Here is a 16169-nt window from a genome sequence, read left to right as displayed (position 1 = left end):
TTTAGTGCTCATATGGCCAGCTCGCGCTGGAGGTAGCCAATGAGATTGGAGATCTGTACATCGTGCATAAGATAAGCTGGTATGTATGACTGGTTATCTGTGTCAGATGATGGGTCGTATCGTCGTAGAGCCGCACAGTAGCGGCAGTTTCGGCAAAGAAGGCGACGTGGCGTAACGTCGACCAGGCAAGCGTTCCGAGTCCTCGGGCGTGACGGGAGGGCTGCATCGAGCCGTTTTACTTGTGGTGCACGGGATGCGGTTGCCTTGATTGCGGCTCAAGGGAGATGAGGTGGCGGAGTCATGATCATATTACTGTGCTTGGTATAGATGGAGATCCGAGATGCGTGGGGTCAGAGTCATGGCTTCACAAACACAAATCGTCCCAATGAGAAGAAAGTTACAATGGCAGGGCAAGGTTGGCCAGGAAGTTGCGTTGTAGTCCCGCAGCTTGCAGAACGTGGCCCAGGGAAGCATGCTGTGCCCGCCGCCATCAGCGTACGTGTCAGACAAGATGTAGCTCTGTTCGTTAGAAGCGCGACGAAGACCTGCTGGGCTTGCACATTTGAGGCGCGCCTCGAGGTGCCACGTCGTGCGTTTCGTGATGCTCATGGACTTGGAGATTTAACCAGGAACCTTGAACCAGGAAGGACATCTCCTGAAGGATGAGGCTATGGTGTTGGTGGATGACATCGGCTCAACTCACCGCGAGAAGTCCCGTAGAACACGTCAGACAGCGTCTAGATCCCCCAAAGGCCCCGGAGTGTTGGCCATGGGGTTCGAGCTTAACGTCCAGTGCTCCTGTTGCGCAAGGCTAAAGAGCTGCTTTTGAAGCCTCTGTAAATCGTTGTTCCTAATGCTACATCTTACGTACTGCTTTAAAGTAAACTTACATTCGAAACTCACAGACTGCCCAGACTAGACTCTTCCAAAGCCATCGCTAGATGTTATATCGCTGGTCGTAGAACTAGTATACATACGCAATACTGTAAGAACAAGCCAAGACCACGATTCAGGGAAGATTTGCTGCCCTAAGCTCGTCTACGGCCTCTTGGCGAGTGAGGAAGAGTTCAGTCATAGCGGACAAGTGCGATTCGGAGAAATGTCGTCTCAGAGTACTAGTCGAGCCTGCACGAGTGATCTGCGGTTCACTGTGAGCTCGATCGAGAAGGAAGTCGGAGTTCAAGGTCCCGCCTGCGGGTACCAAGGTGGGTGAAGATCGTGTGGACAAGATGGATGGCTGTACCGCTGCCACTCGTGCAAGGAAATCAGCAGTGCGCTCCTGCGCGGTAGGAGCAGCCTGGTCGACAGATAAATCTATCCAGTCATTGATCCTCAATTTGGCGTTGTCTTTACGTTGAGTGCGTTGAGCAGATGTTTCCTTTCCAACAACAAGCGAGCTTGAGCGCGCTGCAAGAGTCGAAGCTATTTGGCTTACGGGATCGATGGTCGCGAGTCTTGCCATCTCAGGGGTCAGGATCTCTTCCTTATCTTCCAGATCCAGCTCAGATAAGTCCATCAAAGATTCCGTGATCTGAACCTCAGTCGGTGTTCGTAACATCTCCGCAAACCACGACTCTGCTGCAAGCTCATGCTTCTCCGTTGATATACCGTTCTGGTTGCAAGTCTCACGTGCTTGATCCAGACCACGCATGGCCTTGTCTATATCGTTTTCCGTTTGTTCTAATGACGACCGGTACTCCTCTTCGAAGACATCGTCCGGAGGCTCGACCGGGTGCTCATGATCAGATTGGAAGTTCCGGTGCACGACGCTCTCTGTATGGTCCCACACCAGCCGTCCACGTCGCTCACGCATGATCTGAACTTCCCCGAGACAGTCCTGGAACCAGGTCAGAAGTGGATCAGGGACGGGATGGACTTCATCGACACGATTCGCTCCAGAGGCCTGGTCGACCATGAGTGTAGACTGTATCGTGTCAGGGATTTGTTCTCCTATCACAACACGACGAAGCCCGTTGACAGCATCCCTGAGGCTGGGATCTTCTGTGTCCAATCTCGACATAAGTCCAGTAACTTCATCCTGCGTGGCTTGCAAAGTCGCTGAGTGCTCGCTGAGTGACCGAGAGTCGTCGAGCACGGCCTGGAAGCTGAGCTGTATCTTGGCCAATCTCGGCAAAAGCTGGACTTCACTCATGGCCTCGACAAAGTCGTCCATGAGCTGCTGCTGCGACACTTGCAGAAGACGACGCTGTTGCTCCACTTGCTGCGCATTATAAGACGCTTGGTCGCGTAGGTCGAGAGCTTCATTTCGTAGTGTTCTGAGTCTGTCAAAGCGATCGATGACATCTTCAGCAGCTTCTTTCCAAGCGGCTTCATTGGCAGTTGGTTCGAATGGTTTCGTCTCGATGCTCTTCTTCTGACGACCAACTTTGCGCTTTCGCGAAGTCCGAGCAGTGAGCGGCTTTGTCGGGTCATGATTTGCCTGCTCCGTCAACCCAGGGCGCGCTTCACTGGGCACCTCCAGAAAGCGCCAGCTCTCAGGCGTATTTACTGGTGAGAGACCACCCAACAGCACAACCTGCTGCAAGCCCGCTTCAGGGAGAGTGTCTTGGCCAGGAAGGTCCTCGCGACGGTCCATGGAACTGGAGCAGATCGACGAGGGCCGCTCTGTGCAATGTCAACGCTGGATCGGCATGATTTGTTCTTAGTCGTGAACCTGGCCTTGCATTCGACCGTTATAGGCACGAGGCCTTAGATGTTGTTGACCTCGCCTCAAAGTCGAATCTCCTACATCTCCTTGCTTATACTCTGCTCGTCTGCGTCCGAAATAATTGACAACAAAGCTCAAACATCCCGGTGCCACATTTCTACCTGTGCTCTTATTGTGCAGTCGAGCGCGGGTAGAGCTAAAGCTATTGCTAGCTGAATGTAGCCTAGCACTCGCAGGTGATGGTTGGCTCAGCAGCCAAAAGTCGACGTCGGTGCCATAGTCCTTGCACTTTCTACTGTACCTCGTTCCGAAGTTCTCCACCCCTACCATAGTCCTAGCCGTCCATCTACATTAGCTTGGGCTGATGTCTCTGTTATATGCATCGCATTCCTGAAGTCCACATGGGACTTCATCGCGACCGTCTGAGCGGCGAAGCCGTACAATGCCTGACGCTCTTTAAAGACTTGCAGCTCCTTCCGCGCACCGGCCAGCCTTTCGGACAGGGCTCAGATGGCGTCACGACCGAATGCTGCCCCCGGCTGGGTCTGGGATCAAAGCAGGCAGAGGCACAATTATCTTATATATTGGAATGAGTTTCGACAGCAGTGGTATGGATACGATGGCCAAACAGATCATTTTATATATCAGGACGGAAGCAGCAACCCCCGTCCTGGAAACGTTCCACGTGAGCCGTTACTCGAGGCCATAGCCCAAGCCTTTACAAGGCCTGCAGAGCATGCGAATTCTCCTACACAGGATCATAGATATACCTGGGACAATGCAGGATCTACCAACCCTTGGGCCCAAGGACACTCACATGATGACCAGGTAGACAATAACACAAGCCAACTCGCGGCAATGGCTATTCAAGGACATCAGACAGTGCAGGCAATAGCACAAACACCGCCTTTCCAGGCACGTCCCTTCAATCGTAACGGGCTGCGGGGTACATACTCTTATAATCCTGCGACGAAAGTGACGTCCACCGTCGCCACCGAGCCAGTAGAGCGTATCACGGATCCAGCATTGCTCGGGCGTGGCATCTATGCCCACCGCATGTTGATTGGCAATCCAGGCGAGACGGAGGAACGATTATATTCTACTTTCAAACTTCGCGAATCGCCGGATCGGTTCTTCAAGGTTGGCCGTGTATTTCTGGTTCTGTGGGCTGAGCCAGCCGGTGAGTCAAAGACTCTGATTACTAAACGCGAGCAAAATGACCGTGGCATGTCCACGGGGAACTTCGGCGAACGGGTCTATTCGAAGGTGAGGAGATTCGTCGTTATTCGAGCTGGCAAAGATTATTGCAGCGCCTTGCCGATAGCCACATACGGCAACAAGGGTGTTGCAAAGAGAAGTGGAGTAAAGAAGGCCGATCATGCTATCATCTATACCGGCCAGACTCCTCCTAGACCAATGGAGAGCGAAGCGCCTCAACGCGGTGAGCAAGGCATGCAACCGGTTGCAATTCGCGTGGTGCCCGATAACCCAGTCGACAAACTCGATCCAGCTTCGCGTTTGGACTTCGGAAAGATTCATACTATTCAACATAATATCAAGGTCCGGCAACTCGGTATGATTCACGATAACTCAATAAGAGCTCTAATGCAGCAATTTCAACGGGTCTGGGCATTGCAAGCTGCCCCACCCCCAACGGCTGGTCCGTCGTCTAATCATGTTCATGAAGAAGCCGATGCTGGGGAAGGGGAGGACGATGATGACGACTCGCAGCCTGACGAGGGCGATTCAGATGATGAGTCAAAACCTAGGCGGACCTACTCCTCGCCCCCCACAAGCCCTGCTGCTGCCAATACTAGAACAACAGCCGTCCCTACAAGCTTGCAGATTTCCCAAGCGCAAGGTGTTCTGACCTCTTTTGAAACTCTGCGACGCCAGGGCCAAACGCCAGCTGAGGCGCTCCAAATTCTTGTCCAGCGCTTTGTCAAAGCTCAACCCCGGTACTCTGCAGAGAGTGCGAAAACATTCCTTCTGGACCGATTGCAGCAGGCTCGTCGAGCGACCCAAGAGAGCCAGACTTACAGCCAAGGTAATGTGCTACGACAAAGGAATGATCCAGCTGCTGCGCGTACTGTCCGAGTGAATGAGGCAGGGGCGGGTGATGAAGATGACGTCAGCGAGGCAGAAGATGGGGATGAAAGAGGTGATGATGACGAAAGTGACGATGCAGACGACGGGGCCGAGCACGAGGCAGAGGCCTCGGAGGATGAGCACGATGATGATAACGATGACAATGACAACGATCCCGAATGAAACGTAAGACGAAGGACGATTACTCAATTGGAGAGATGTACGGCGCTTATTAACGCTTGCTGCCGACAATCTACAACGATCATTCACCCTTTCGAGTACGACGGCGAGCAACCCGTCCCTCGATTTATTCGGCAGCCACAAAGCTCAACGCTTGCTCCAGAACTTTGAAACGCAGCATCCGATGTACTCGAGATCGCCGACAAATATGGTTCAGATAGTGAGGCCAACGCCGTTCGAAGACCTTGTTGCCTGCGCAGGCGAAAACAAAGCCACTGGTTCATCGGTCCGATTTGGTGTGGCAATTCACATGTTTGAGGTCGGAATGATGGATCAGGGACGCTCTTTGCGCCAGATCTCCGGCATTTGTGGACTTGCGACAAATCCAATCGATATTCAGCCTTCTTATATGATGACGAGGATGATCCGTTATACGTACTGTAATTGGGGACCAGGTCGTATGGTCTGGTAGATCGAGCGGCCAACGCTGCATCACTCAAGGCTTGCTCGTGATCTCATAGGCATGCTAACGATACCACGGCCACATCATATTGAACTTTTGGTGCGTCGGAGGTTTGATTCTGTAGAGAGCAATTCTTCTCTCCCAGTCGTGATCAGTGGCTATGTATGTGGTAGCCCGTTCTCTTGCTCGTGTCGCTATCAAGCTACGCCGTCGAGGTCGCATGTCTTGACCGCTTGGTGAGGTCACGCATCGAGCTCAATGCAATATGGCTGATTACCACGCCCGTGGCCGATCCTCTGGGAATTGTCACTTCCTACGATCATCGCATACTGCTAGTGGCTAAGAGCACTCACCCCCAATGCCATTCGTCACAGTCTCTCACCGGAAGCGCGGGGTCCTCAGAGTTGCATAATTCAGAGCTGTGAGTATTCGAGAACCTATCGATTCCTCCACGATATCAAGCTGGAGACCGAGCAAAGAGCTATAATATGGTGTTGTAGAAGTGTCGATGCCAGGTTGAAGCTTATTGGAACGTTGCGTGGGCTACGTCCGCTAGTCCTGCTCAAATCTGTGCTATGCCAGCTGTTGGTGAACTTGACATCCTGGCTTCAGCACAGCAAGTGCAATGAAAATGAGGCACAAGCCCGTGTGGTTGAGAAGATGGGCGTAGTGACTTGCTGAACAAGAGGCACAACACCCTCATGTGGATCGGTCAGACCGGCGCCCGGTACTGTAGCCACAACTTGTCAGATCCACAGTCGTCTTCAGAGCGTAGTCACGGGGCCAGACAGCTTGCCCTTGGGCCGCCGTGCGTTGTCAGGTATAGCTGCAGCTCGTCCCGCCAATCACAGTTGCAGTCGCCTTGGTCAAGAACGATCACTGACCGACATGATATGAAATGATCCTCGGGTCCTGTCTATCGTCAGTGTCGATGTCGGGTAGTGTCGATGTCGGGTAGTTCGACCAGTCGAACAGTATGTTCAGCAGAGCACAATGGCTGTTTGATCACCACCACCGCTTGTACTACCTGGTTGATAGCATTAATACTCGCATCTATGAGGACGACCCAAGGTTACCACCAGAGTACCGAAGAAGTCCAGCGATCAGCGAGCTTGGCCCGGTCCCGCAACACCATTCGCACCTGAGGAGTCCAATCTTGTCTACACCGTATGACGATTATTACCCCGGACGCTCCTGGGTTGACGAGCATGGCCACCTGCTGCACAACACGTTTGCCCACAATAGTGGAGCGATCCCTTCTCAGCCCGCGCTAGTGCGTGAGGCCTCGAACATTGATCCACTTTGGTCGACGACTACGAGAGCCACGCCTGCTACCGCTGTCCCCGAGCCATTCACTGACCTACAAGTCAACCTGGAAAGCGCGACAGATCCACGTACAGGCGTGGCTGTGGTCACGGCTACGGGACCAAAAGAGAAGATTACCGATCCAGAGTTGTTTAGGGCCGGTGTTACAGCTCGAAGAGCCTTATACCCTACTCCGGAAGGCGAAGAAAGACTGTTTTCGACATTCAAACGCAGACAGCGTCAATTCTTCACGGTCGGTCGGGTGTTCTCTGTCTGCTGGTCAGAACCTGCCAGTGACACCACTACAATCAACACGCTTGTCCAGAACGACCGTTCAGATCCGGGTCTGTCTGCCAATCGATTTGGCGAGAGCATCTTCTCGAAAGTGCGAAAGTTTGTCATCATCAGACAAGGCCAGGATTACTGTAGTGCGTTGCCCATCGTCAGTTATGGGGGTCAAGGTGTGGCAAAGCCTGGAGTCACCAAGGCGGAACATGGTCTTATATATACTGGCCGTACACCACCATCACCACAACGCGCGGAGCTGGCCACTCGAGGTGAAAGAGGGATGAGAGCTCAGTCGATCCGAGTCGTGCCTGATAGACAAGAGGACCGTCTTGACTCGATGTCTCGCATCGACTTTGCCAAAGTGCACACGGTGCACCACAACCTCAAAGTCGCTGCCTTCGGCTGTGTCCACCCCGATTCTGTGGCGGCCCTGATTACGGAGTTCCAAAGCGTATGGCTACTTGCTCCGATGACCATAGCAGCGGCTAGTATTCCAACATGATCGAGGGACATATTTCGAGATGCTCAAGAAGAAATGAAATGGTCGATTCGGACGTTAAGGCTTGAGTCTACGTGTGGCGCACCACGGATGATGTCTTGCACGACCTGGCAGCCAATACATCGGAGTGGCTGGATGCTCGAGTGACCCTTTCACTTACTGACACGACCTATAAGCACAATATAGGTCCGTCCTTGGAGATGGTAGAAAATGTGACCTTGCAGTCTGCAAAGAAGTGGACGGCGACATGGTAGACATAGAACGATGGATCATCGCATCTCCCTTCAACTGCCCGCAGGGTGGACGAAGACATTGAGGGCGAAGGATATTTGTAAGATGTCTGTGGGCCCATAATTCGCTTGCCCCATGTGGATTTGTATGAAAACTTATTAAGCATACCACGATGTGGAGCATGCGGCTGGTCTACTTTAGCTCCTGCTCTATACCGACTACATTTTACGTTTCAACTCCTACCATACACTTGTACCTTATACTCGTTTGGTATCAGATTGCCAGCCCAGAGCTCGCACAAATATCACTAACCCCTACAATGCTGCTCTCATATATCGCAGAAGGCCCATTTCCTGTGTTCACCCTGCCAAGTCGCTCGTGCACATCTGCCATCGCACTTCAATCATGCGTCCTCTACACACGCCCTCAGTTCGCACCTATGCATCTTCACCCCGGCTTCTTCGTCTGAATCCACGAAGTATCAATTCTTGCCTCCTCGAATTGCGTTACAACGCGACAGATACATTTTCCAATGCCAAGCAGCTCAGGTGATCGACATTCTTCGGATACGTGCTGTCATGGGGTCAAGGCCTCGCGCTGTACACTGGGCAGCAAGTATATCTGCATCATATGACGCTTCCATCAAGTCTTGGACCAATGACGCTCGACGATGAGTGGACGCTGGGAATAAGGCTTCCTGATCCCACTCGTCGAGTCGTTCTTGTGCTATTGAGGCGTCACCAGCTCGCATGATATATTCAGCCAACAGTGTTGCATCGTCTTGCTTCGTCGTGGTGTCGAAAGCGCCGCCATGGAATTTGCGCTGCAGCATGACGGGCATAGGTGCGTCAGATCGTACGAGCAGCGGACTCTCAGCGCGTGCGGCCTTGTGATATCCATGTGGTGCACTCTCAATCTTGGTGCCGATGCTCTCCAGATAGTCCAGTGCTCGCAGCCACGTTCGACGTAGCAACTCCTGTTGACTTCGGCTGTGGGGAGGCTCTGCGAAGCTTTCCAAATTTGCCAGACTGCTCAGCACCGCGTCGCCAGCTTTCGCCAGCTTGACCTTGTCGCGTTCGACCCGCTGATCGACCCCGCGCATAGCATTCCGGGCCTAGGTAGCATTGTGTCAGTGAGGCATGTCCAGTCCATGTGAGCAGTGCATAGACACACGTAGTCGTCCGCCTCCTCCGCTCGTAGTGCGCCGGGAGCTGAATCTTCCACGAAGACATCTTTATCCCCCTCAATGGCGTTGCCGCTGGCACTGTCGACCAGAAGCCATGCGTCCATGCCGCTGGAGACCTTGCAGTCAATGGTCCGCATATAGTAGACAGCTTGTGACGGTGTCGTGGGAGGTCTCCAAGCGAGCTCCTTCGCAGGACGAATTCCTCTCGGGACAGGGGTGGGGTGCCATTGTCAAATATTGCGTGGCGTTGTGGCTGGAGGTCGGAAACCATCGATCAAGCGACGGCCGGTGCCCCGTCGCAATTTGCAGCAGCCGTCGGTGGTACGATTGTTGGGCCATCACTACCTTATCGATGCTGGCGGCGAGGAGGCGCCGCCTCCGCGAAACAGGGCGAAGTAGGGCGTGAGATTTGTGTGATGAGCACAGTATGTCAAAGGTTTGACCAGAACAAAGACACGCGGGCCTCCGACAAACAACTTGTACCATGAGTTCGGCGCTAGAGATGCAGCAGTCAGAACCGAGGGGCAAAATAAGGCCGAGATTGGTCTTGCCAGCACATCAGGTCGTACTTTGAACAGTCACATGTGAAGGCGGTTTTAGCCGGCGACCTCGATGTTCACGGCCACGATGGTCCTTTCATGTGTGACATACGTTCACGGCGTCATCGTCGCCGTACTGCGCACCGCTGGCCTGTGTTCGCGCCTCAGGATCAGACCGGACGGCTTTGGAGTCGCACCCGACCAGCCCTCGGGCTAGCAGACCGCGGTCAATTCGTGACCGCAAAGCGAGACATGTGATTTAGCAATTCTGCTGGTACCGCATACGCATCAGGCAATGGCGTCTTCTACTCCGTGGCGTACGATTCCAGGCGTACCACACAGAGTCGCCTGGTCACCAAGCCAAGGGGATTGGGTCTGCCAAGACCGAACAAGAGTCACGCCTGCAGTCCGTGCAACAATCCATGATCATTTACGCAGGTACGACAATGTCTCCAGCTTTAGGAGAGATTCAAGCTTGCTCACTGAAGCCAATAGGTTGGGACAAGCTCCACCAGCCGGCGCTACTGGTGCCAATGCCGTGACCAGACAGCTCGAGCAGCTGGATGTGAATGATGAAAGTGACAGTGATGACGAAGAAGACGCGTCTGACGAGGAGATCGATGATGCCGGCAGAAACAGGACTGGTGCTCCTGGCGAGCAGACTCGCGGTACGAGGTATGAAACTCGTACCAGCCACAACGAACAGGCAACAGTAGACGACAACGACCGCAATGATGAAGAGGACGACGACAACGAAGAAGATTACGACGATGACGATGACGATGGCGATGAGGATGACGGCGACGGTGAAGGAAGCACGGTGGACCCAGCTCGTAAGGTCGTCTATTCATCATCCGTCAACCACGCTAAGCATGGTGTAGCAGCTAAAAGCAGAAACCAAAGCTGGCATGCAACGTATAGGTTTGGCAGAGTGGGTTCAGTTTTTCCGTATCTAAGCCCACCCCACTGATTTCAAGTCCAGGTCATTGAGATACCACGACAGCCGCCACCGTCGAATGCAACGACCGTCTCCGCAGCAGCGTATGGGTCAGGTATGCGTCGATTCGTGATCATACAAGCACCGCAACCCGGTTCTACGCAATTTCATGCACTGTAAGACCAACCAACTCTTCACATCTTCTTGCGTCGCACCCACCATGCTGACCGGATCAGTCCGATCAAGACATATCTGTCTCAGGGCGTTTCTCTACAGGGCACAATCAAAGCTCACCACGCAATAATATACACACGCGGGAGGGGGCCATCGTGTCTATCTACTGAGCAGCCTCAACGTCTGCCTGATGGTCGTCTCGAGGCTGGCATGCAAGCTCAGCCGATACGCGTAACTCCTTACGATGAGGCGCGGCCCCTTGATACTATGTCTCGATTGCACTATGCAGACGTCCAGAGCTTCGATGCCAGACGTATTGACATTCGGCTATACGGCGACGTTCACCCAGACTCTCTTGGCACACTGAGAGTCCAGTATCACAATATTCAGCAATCGTTCCGCATGTCTCACGCAAGGCTTGCGGTACTTCCAGAGGCTGCTGCACAGTCTGGTGCAGAGTCAGCTACAGGACCAGCTGCTTCTGCTTCTAGCGGCAGCGGTGTAATTACTCTTGACCAGATGAGGGATCTCTGGACTTCCTTACAGAACCATGCACTGGCCTTGGGCATTCCTCTAGCGGCTTCGACCGTGGCACAGCTGCAACAGCTGGCTGCAAATCCTCAGCTCCGAGAGGCTTGGCTGGTACGACTTCGTGCAACCTTTCAGCGAAAAGGTGGACGCTAGCAGTGGCCAGTAGGATACGGCACGCCCCGGAGGCGATTTTTGATACAATACGCAGCGTGGGGCCACGGCGTGATTGGCGTGCGCCACGCACTTATGAATGTATGACGAACACTAGCTTGGGATGGCAGCCTGCTTTATGCTGTGGGCCGGCGCATCAGGATATTCCTCGCATTCTCCTTACTACTGCCATCCGTAGCATGACATGTATGACCCGAAGAATAAACTTGCCGAGCCTTTGATATTGGTACGTCTGTAGGTCCTGTTGAGGGACGGCCAGTCATTTCACGACCCGGGCTCAGTCTCATCTCCTCTATCCGAGGCTCCTCGCTCCACTCCCTTGGCTTCCCAGAGATTATCAGAGCTGATCAGGCTGCGTCTCGGGAGCACGGCCTGATTCATTAGCAAGTTACTGAATCAAGACAAGGGACGGAGAAGCATACGCCTTTTGGACCTCACATGCTCATTCCGCCAAGTGACACTCTGAGCGCAGAGGACCACGATGAGTTCCATGGACTCCGCCGTCCAGACCATCATGGTTGACGAGTCGAAGTCAGGATCAATGGATTGGTGCAGCATAGCTGACCGTCGCGGCGACTAGTCGCTGTCCGCTAACGGCGATGTCTTGCACACAGGCTGTATAGTGAAGGGTGATGGAGTGAAGAGGGTTGGCGCATGTCGTCTTGTGTTCCCGGACTCAAACATTGCTATCCGGAAGATGGCTGAATTACTGATGTCTCATATGGCTCAGCCAACGCTGAACTTGTGGATGATCTTCCGGCGAGGTTGACAGGCTCTGACCACCAGGGCTGCTATTGAGAAAGTCACCTGGAACAAAGGAGGACACGAGCCCATCAGTATCAGCGGGACCGAGCTCGGAAGAGGTGGCTGCAAACGAAGGTGGTCGTGCTGTGGCGCTGGGGATCGTTATATCTGCAGCACCACATTCCACAGCCAACTCGTCTGCATCCGTTTTGGCCGACTCCAGTTGTACCATGATATTACTATACTGCTCTTTGTATTGAGCGTCGAACTCTTCGTCTGTTAGATCGAGCTGGTGCCCTTGATCTCTCAGCATTTCGCGAGTGGTACGTCCATCGTGGTAGTAGTCGTCCAGCTCCATTAGACGGTCATGATAGATACCCTCATCACCTCTGCGATCATAGTACTTCCGCAAAAGTGTTGGAGTGGTACTCCGCACAGACTGGTGCTTTGAGCTTTGGGACGAATCGTCAGCAAATAACGTCGATGGGAGCTGGCTCTGGACTATGTGGTAAGCCTGCACAAAGCCACTCCTCATGTTGACCAGACGATATTCCAGAGCACCCAGTTTGGATTGCAGAGCAGCCAGACGGGCATTCGTCGCTTCTAGAAGGGCGACATCATCTCTGTACTGCGCCCAGGCTTTAGTCGTCGCATCCCCACGCGTCCCGTCGTGATCGGGAGACGAAACAAGTTCCACAAGCTTGCCGACCGATTCCATGAGAAATTCGTGCATGCGCCTCAGGGCGTCTTGCTCGTTCTGGGCTTGTGCTCGCAATGACAGACACCTTTCTGTAAGGCGAATGTAACGATGGGTAGCAAGGGAGACATCAGGCTCATGTATAATGGAAGCATCTACTACTGGTGATGAGGTATCGAGTCTCTCCTCTGCGTTCACACGAGCGTGAGGGCGAGCGAGTCCGTCAGGATCTGTTCTCGTTGCTCCGGTAAGTGAAATTTCTGGTGATTGTTTCATGCCGTGTCCAGCATTCTCACGAGGCTCATCGGGCAACATACCGACAGCGTGTGGCAGTGGCCCATTCGGAGGAGCGTCCGGCGGTGAGATACGACGTGATATTACCTCCCAGTCGAATGCGGTAGTGTCTTGGGCTGGTGTATCTGGCGAAGCCTGGATGGTCGTAGATGGCGGCGGATGTACATTATCCTGTGTAGCATTTCCCGACTCGAGCTCTGGGGATACTGGCTGTTAAGTGATTATCAGCTTACGACACGTATCCGAACTTGTAGTCCTTACGCGTCCACCACGGTTGCCTGCTGACCCCGGCCACCGTAACCATCGTAAGAGAGATCGGAGCTTCAACAGCGACATCATTGGGACGCGTTGTTCTTTGGTAGTCTTGCTAGTACTGGCGGTCACACGCTTCCAGATCGTGCTTCATACCTGGCTTTGCTAGAACTGTGGCCGCCGACCCGTCTGCTTTCAGTGCAACAGAGTTGGCAGAAGGACGGGCGGCGGCGGCAAAAGGTCGTCTTGCACTGACAGCAATGAACCTGATCAAGAAACCTGGCACAGAGAATATCATGTCAAGGTAGAGCCGCGGAGTTGATGAGGTCAAGGACTAACGGGCTCCACGAAACTGCGCTGTCTTCACCCGCAGGCCGCATGAACCCAGACCTGGTCTGCATTGACTTGTACCTCTGTACCTTTGAATGCATAGCCACGATCACATTTCTGTCCTACGGAATCATCCTTTGGCGTAGCTCGCCTTACAAAAGCAACATCTATCGTACTTGACAGACGTATACAGTGCACATCATGTTTAATCGAGCGAGCAATCTTTGCGACAAAGCATTTCTTGAGCGCGCCTCATTTGGAGCGAACGACAAATGTCTGCTGCAAGCTTGTCCAGACGCAGCCCCCAATGCAGCGTGGCCCGAACGCTACCACCGGTGCATACAAATCGAGTTCAAGGAAGCATGAGCCTGTAGAAAATGGACACAGGAGCGCCAGCCAAAGACCAACCAGCAGTGTGCTACTAGCTGAGACATATATCTAGCGAGTCACTAGATGAGTCAAATTGTGACTCTTACAATACCAAAGAAGGCGTGCTCGACAATCCCCGGCAGAAAGGACTATGGCCATGGAAAAGTTAAGTCAGCCGCTTAGCCCACCCATGGCCTCGAAATCTGTTGACCACTTACCTGTTCAAATACAGGAGAGGGTTGATGCACGCCTCAACGCCATGCGTCTCTTGTTGCAAGCCTCGAACAATCGGGATATGAGACCACTGCACCGACTATGAGGCGGTCGATAAGACGATAGATCGCTGAGACTGGCTTGCTCGGCATACTTCAGGGTCTTGCGAAGCTAATCTGCACTCAGCCTGGCCCCATTCACCTCAAGCAAGTGTTGTTGCCAGCCAAATCGATCAGAGGTGACCAAGGTAGTCTGGGCGGTGTGTGACTCGTCGCACACGGTGACGGCGTAGCTCGGCGGAGGCCTCAGAAGCAGACTCCATAGCTCGGTGCCGGCATTCACCGTCGTAGGCGTCATGTTATTGAACATCGTTGCCCGCTGGAGATGTGGTTACAGGTCTGAGGCAGCCAACCAACGCCGACCATGAACGGTCAGCCGTCGATCGAGCATTGCTGAGTTCAGCGTTGACCCAGAAATGCTTCAGCATTGTCCAAGCATCTGTCCGTCGAGCGGTTTGGGGTCGCTATCCCGTGGGTGTCCACACAGTCGTCTTGTCTCTGACACCGACGCCAAGTGCTTCATTGCGCCGATCTTGTCGCTATTCGGGTCATTCGGAAGCTCTATCGTTACTCCCGCCGCCTCACTTCGACAAGATGTGGAAATTGTGTCCACGAAGACACCTTGACAGGGCGGCGAACCTTTGCACAAAATCATCTGTAACGATTCCGTTAGTCTCAATTTCATGCTGTTTCGCGAGGCTGAATGTTCAAGCATACCTTGCCAGCTTGGTGCAACAATTCTCTACCCACCAGCATTCATTGGTATACGTACGTTCCGCTAGCCGCTCCTTTCAGGCCGTCGTGTCGTTGCACACTGACGCTATGTCGAAATCCGGCAGTTCCGAAGCTTGTCGTGGATTGTACGTACGAAAAAACTAGATGGACGAGGATATGACAAGCCTCAATGGTAGAACCTTCATGATTTGTGGGGAGACATTGTGTTGTCATTTTATGGTTGCTGATACGCTTGTGGTATCAACGAAATCTTGATGTTTCCGGGTCCAGGTTATTTGCAACACACGCAGCCTCCAAAGCCTCGATGTCGCCTAATGCACAACGCAGGTCCATCTCGAGCTCTTCTCTCCTTGTAGACTCGGTCCAGACGTAGCTCTCGTGTGGGCTCATAATTGAATGTCCTCGTCCATGGCCAACAACGCTGTTGTTGGCTTCATGGGCCAGCTCGGCGAGTCGCTCTCGCGCGATCGATGCATCGCCACAGCGACGCAAATAAGACTCTACCAGTGGCGGCGTCCGGCAGTTGTTTGACTCTACAGTACTCCCCGAAACGGCTTCGGGAACTTCAAATGTCCTGTAATCGCAGAGCTCTGCCTCCAGCCTGCAGACCTCCTCTTCAGTAGCCTCAACAACAGCCGCCTGTTCTTCAACAATAGCACTATCAGTGCTCATCTGTTGTCGTAGCCCATGCAGAAGCTCTACGACCAGGGTTGCGTCAATGGCGAGCTTGGTGTATCGCTCAATATTGCGATGCTGAACACAATAACATTCATGCAGCCGAGCTCGCTCGGAACGCGATCGCGCTCTTGCCGCGCGTAGTACTGTCCAGGACGCTACATCATTGCAGCCTTGTGGACGGCAAAATGTAGTACTCGTCCCGGTGGTGCCCGGTGGCTCGGATATTGTTGTCGCATTGTCGTGTCTGACTGACGTCTCCAACCGATCGGAGTTCGAGCTATCGGACTGTTGACATTGGTCTGCGTTGTCGACAATCAGCCAGTCGGTAGCTTCGAGTTCTTCTCGATCGATGCTGCAAATGCTATGTAGCGGTTGACAGGCAGAAGGCGGTGGATGCGCACCGCGGCTCGAATCTCGGACAGACATTGAAGGCAACTCGGAAATAGTGTCAAGCTGGAGCATCATACTCGCGAAAGGACCAGTAGATGCTTATGAACAATCCTGCTGGAGGTAGAACTAGACATCTCTCTCCACCTGA

General features: G+C 53.3%; 6 protein-coding genes across 6 annotated transcripts; 3 read left to right on the top strand and 3 right to left on the bottom strand.

The window, feature by feature from the left end:
• Nucleotides 1–1009: 1009 nt before the first annotated feature.
• Nucleotides 1010–2596, bottom strand: LTS14_004390 (uncharacterized protein; the record flags this gene model as incomplete). The annotated part of the gene is made up of 2 exons (XM_064837092.1): nucleotides 1010–1378; nucleotides 1436–2596. 2 exons carry the CDS (start codon nucleotides 2594–2596, stop codon nucleotides 1010–1012), a joined length of 1530 nt encoding a protein of 509 aa, XP_064695051.1.
• A 691-nt stretch (nucleotides 2597–3287) lies between these two features.
• On the top strand, nucleotides 3288–4939 carry LTS14_004389 (uncharacterized protein; the record flags this gene model as incomplete). The annotated part of the gene is made up of 2 exons (XM_064837091.1): nucleotides 3288–3353; nucleotides 3425–4939. The coding sequence occupies 2 exons, from the start codon at nucleotides 3288–3290 to the stop codon at nucleotides 4937–4939; spliced, it is 1581 nt and encodes a 526-aa protein (XP_064695050.1).
• A 1436-nt stretch (nucleotides 4940–6375) lies between these two features.
• LTS14_004388 (uncharacterized protein) lies at nucleotides 6376–7494 on the top strand (the record flags this gene model as incomplete). The annotated part of the gene is made up of 1 exon (XM_064837090.1): nucleotides 6376–7494. The coding sequence occupies one exon, from the start codon at nucleotides 6376–6378 to the stop codon at nucleotides 7492–7494; it is 1119 nt and encodes a 372-aa protein (XP_064695049.1).
• A 772-nt stretch (nucleotides 7495–8266) lies between these two features.
• Nucleotides 8267–9012, bottom strand: LTS14_004387 (uncharacterized protein; the record flags this gene model as incomplete). The annotated part of the gene is made up of 2 exons (XM_064837089.1): nucleotides 8267–8836; nucleotides 8896–9012. 2 exons carry the CDS (start codon nucleotides 9010–9012, stop codon nucleotides 8267–8269), a joined length of 687 nt encoding a protein of 228 aa, XP_064695048.1.
• A 730-nt stretch (nucleotides 9013–9742) lies between these two features.
• LTS14_004386 (uncharacterized protein) lies at nucleotides 9743–11242 on the top strand (the record flags this gene model as incomplete). The annotated part of the gene is made up of 3 exons (XM_064837088.1): nucleotides 9743–10378; nucleotides 10430–10560; nucleotides 10621–11242. The coding sequence occupies 3 exons, from the start codon at nucleotides 9743–9745 to the stop codon at nucleotides 11240–11242; spliced, it is 1389 nt and encodes a 462-aa protein (XP_064695047.1).
• A 724-nt stretch (nucleotides 11243–11966) lies between these two features.
• Nucleotides 11967–13331, bottom strand: LTS14_004385 (uncharacterized protein; the record flags this gene model as incomplete). Its single annotated transcript, XM_064837087.1, has 2 exons — nucleotides 11967–13205; nucleotides 13257–13331. 2 exons carry the CDS (start codon nucleotides 13329–13331, stop codon nucleotides 11967–11969), a joined length of 1314 nt encoding a protein of 437 aa, XP_064695046.1.
• Between the last annotated feature and the right edge of the window lie 2838 nt (nucleotides 13332–16169).

The sequence above is a fragment of the Recurvomyces mirabilis genome (assembly GCF_035927965.1).
Source record: "Recurvomyces mirabilis strain CCFEE 5264 chromosome Unknown scaffold_10, whole genome shotgun sequence".
In the NCBI taxonomy this organism is placed as follows: Eukaryota; Fungi; Ascomycota; class Dothideomycetes; order Mycosphaerellales; family Teratosphaeriaceae; genus Recurvomyces; species Recurvomyces mirabilis.
The sequence above is the reverse complement of the archived record's forward strand: the minus strand, read 5'-3'. Positions and strand labels throughout refer to the sequence as shown.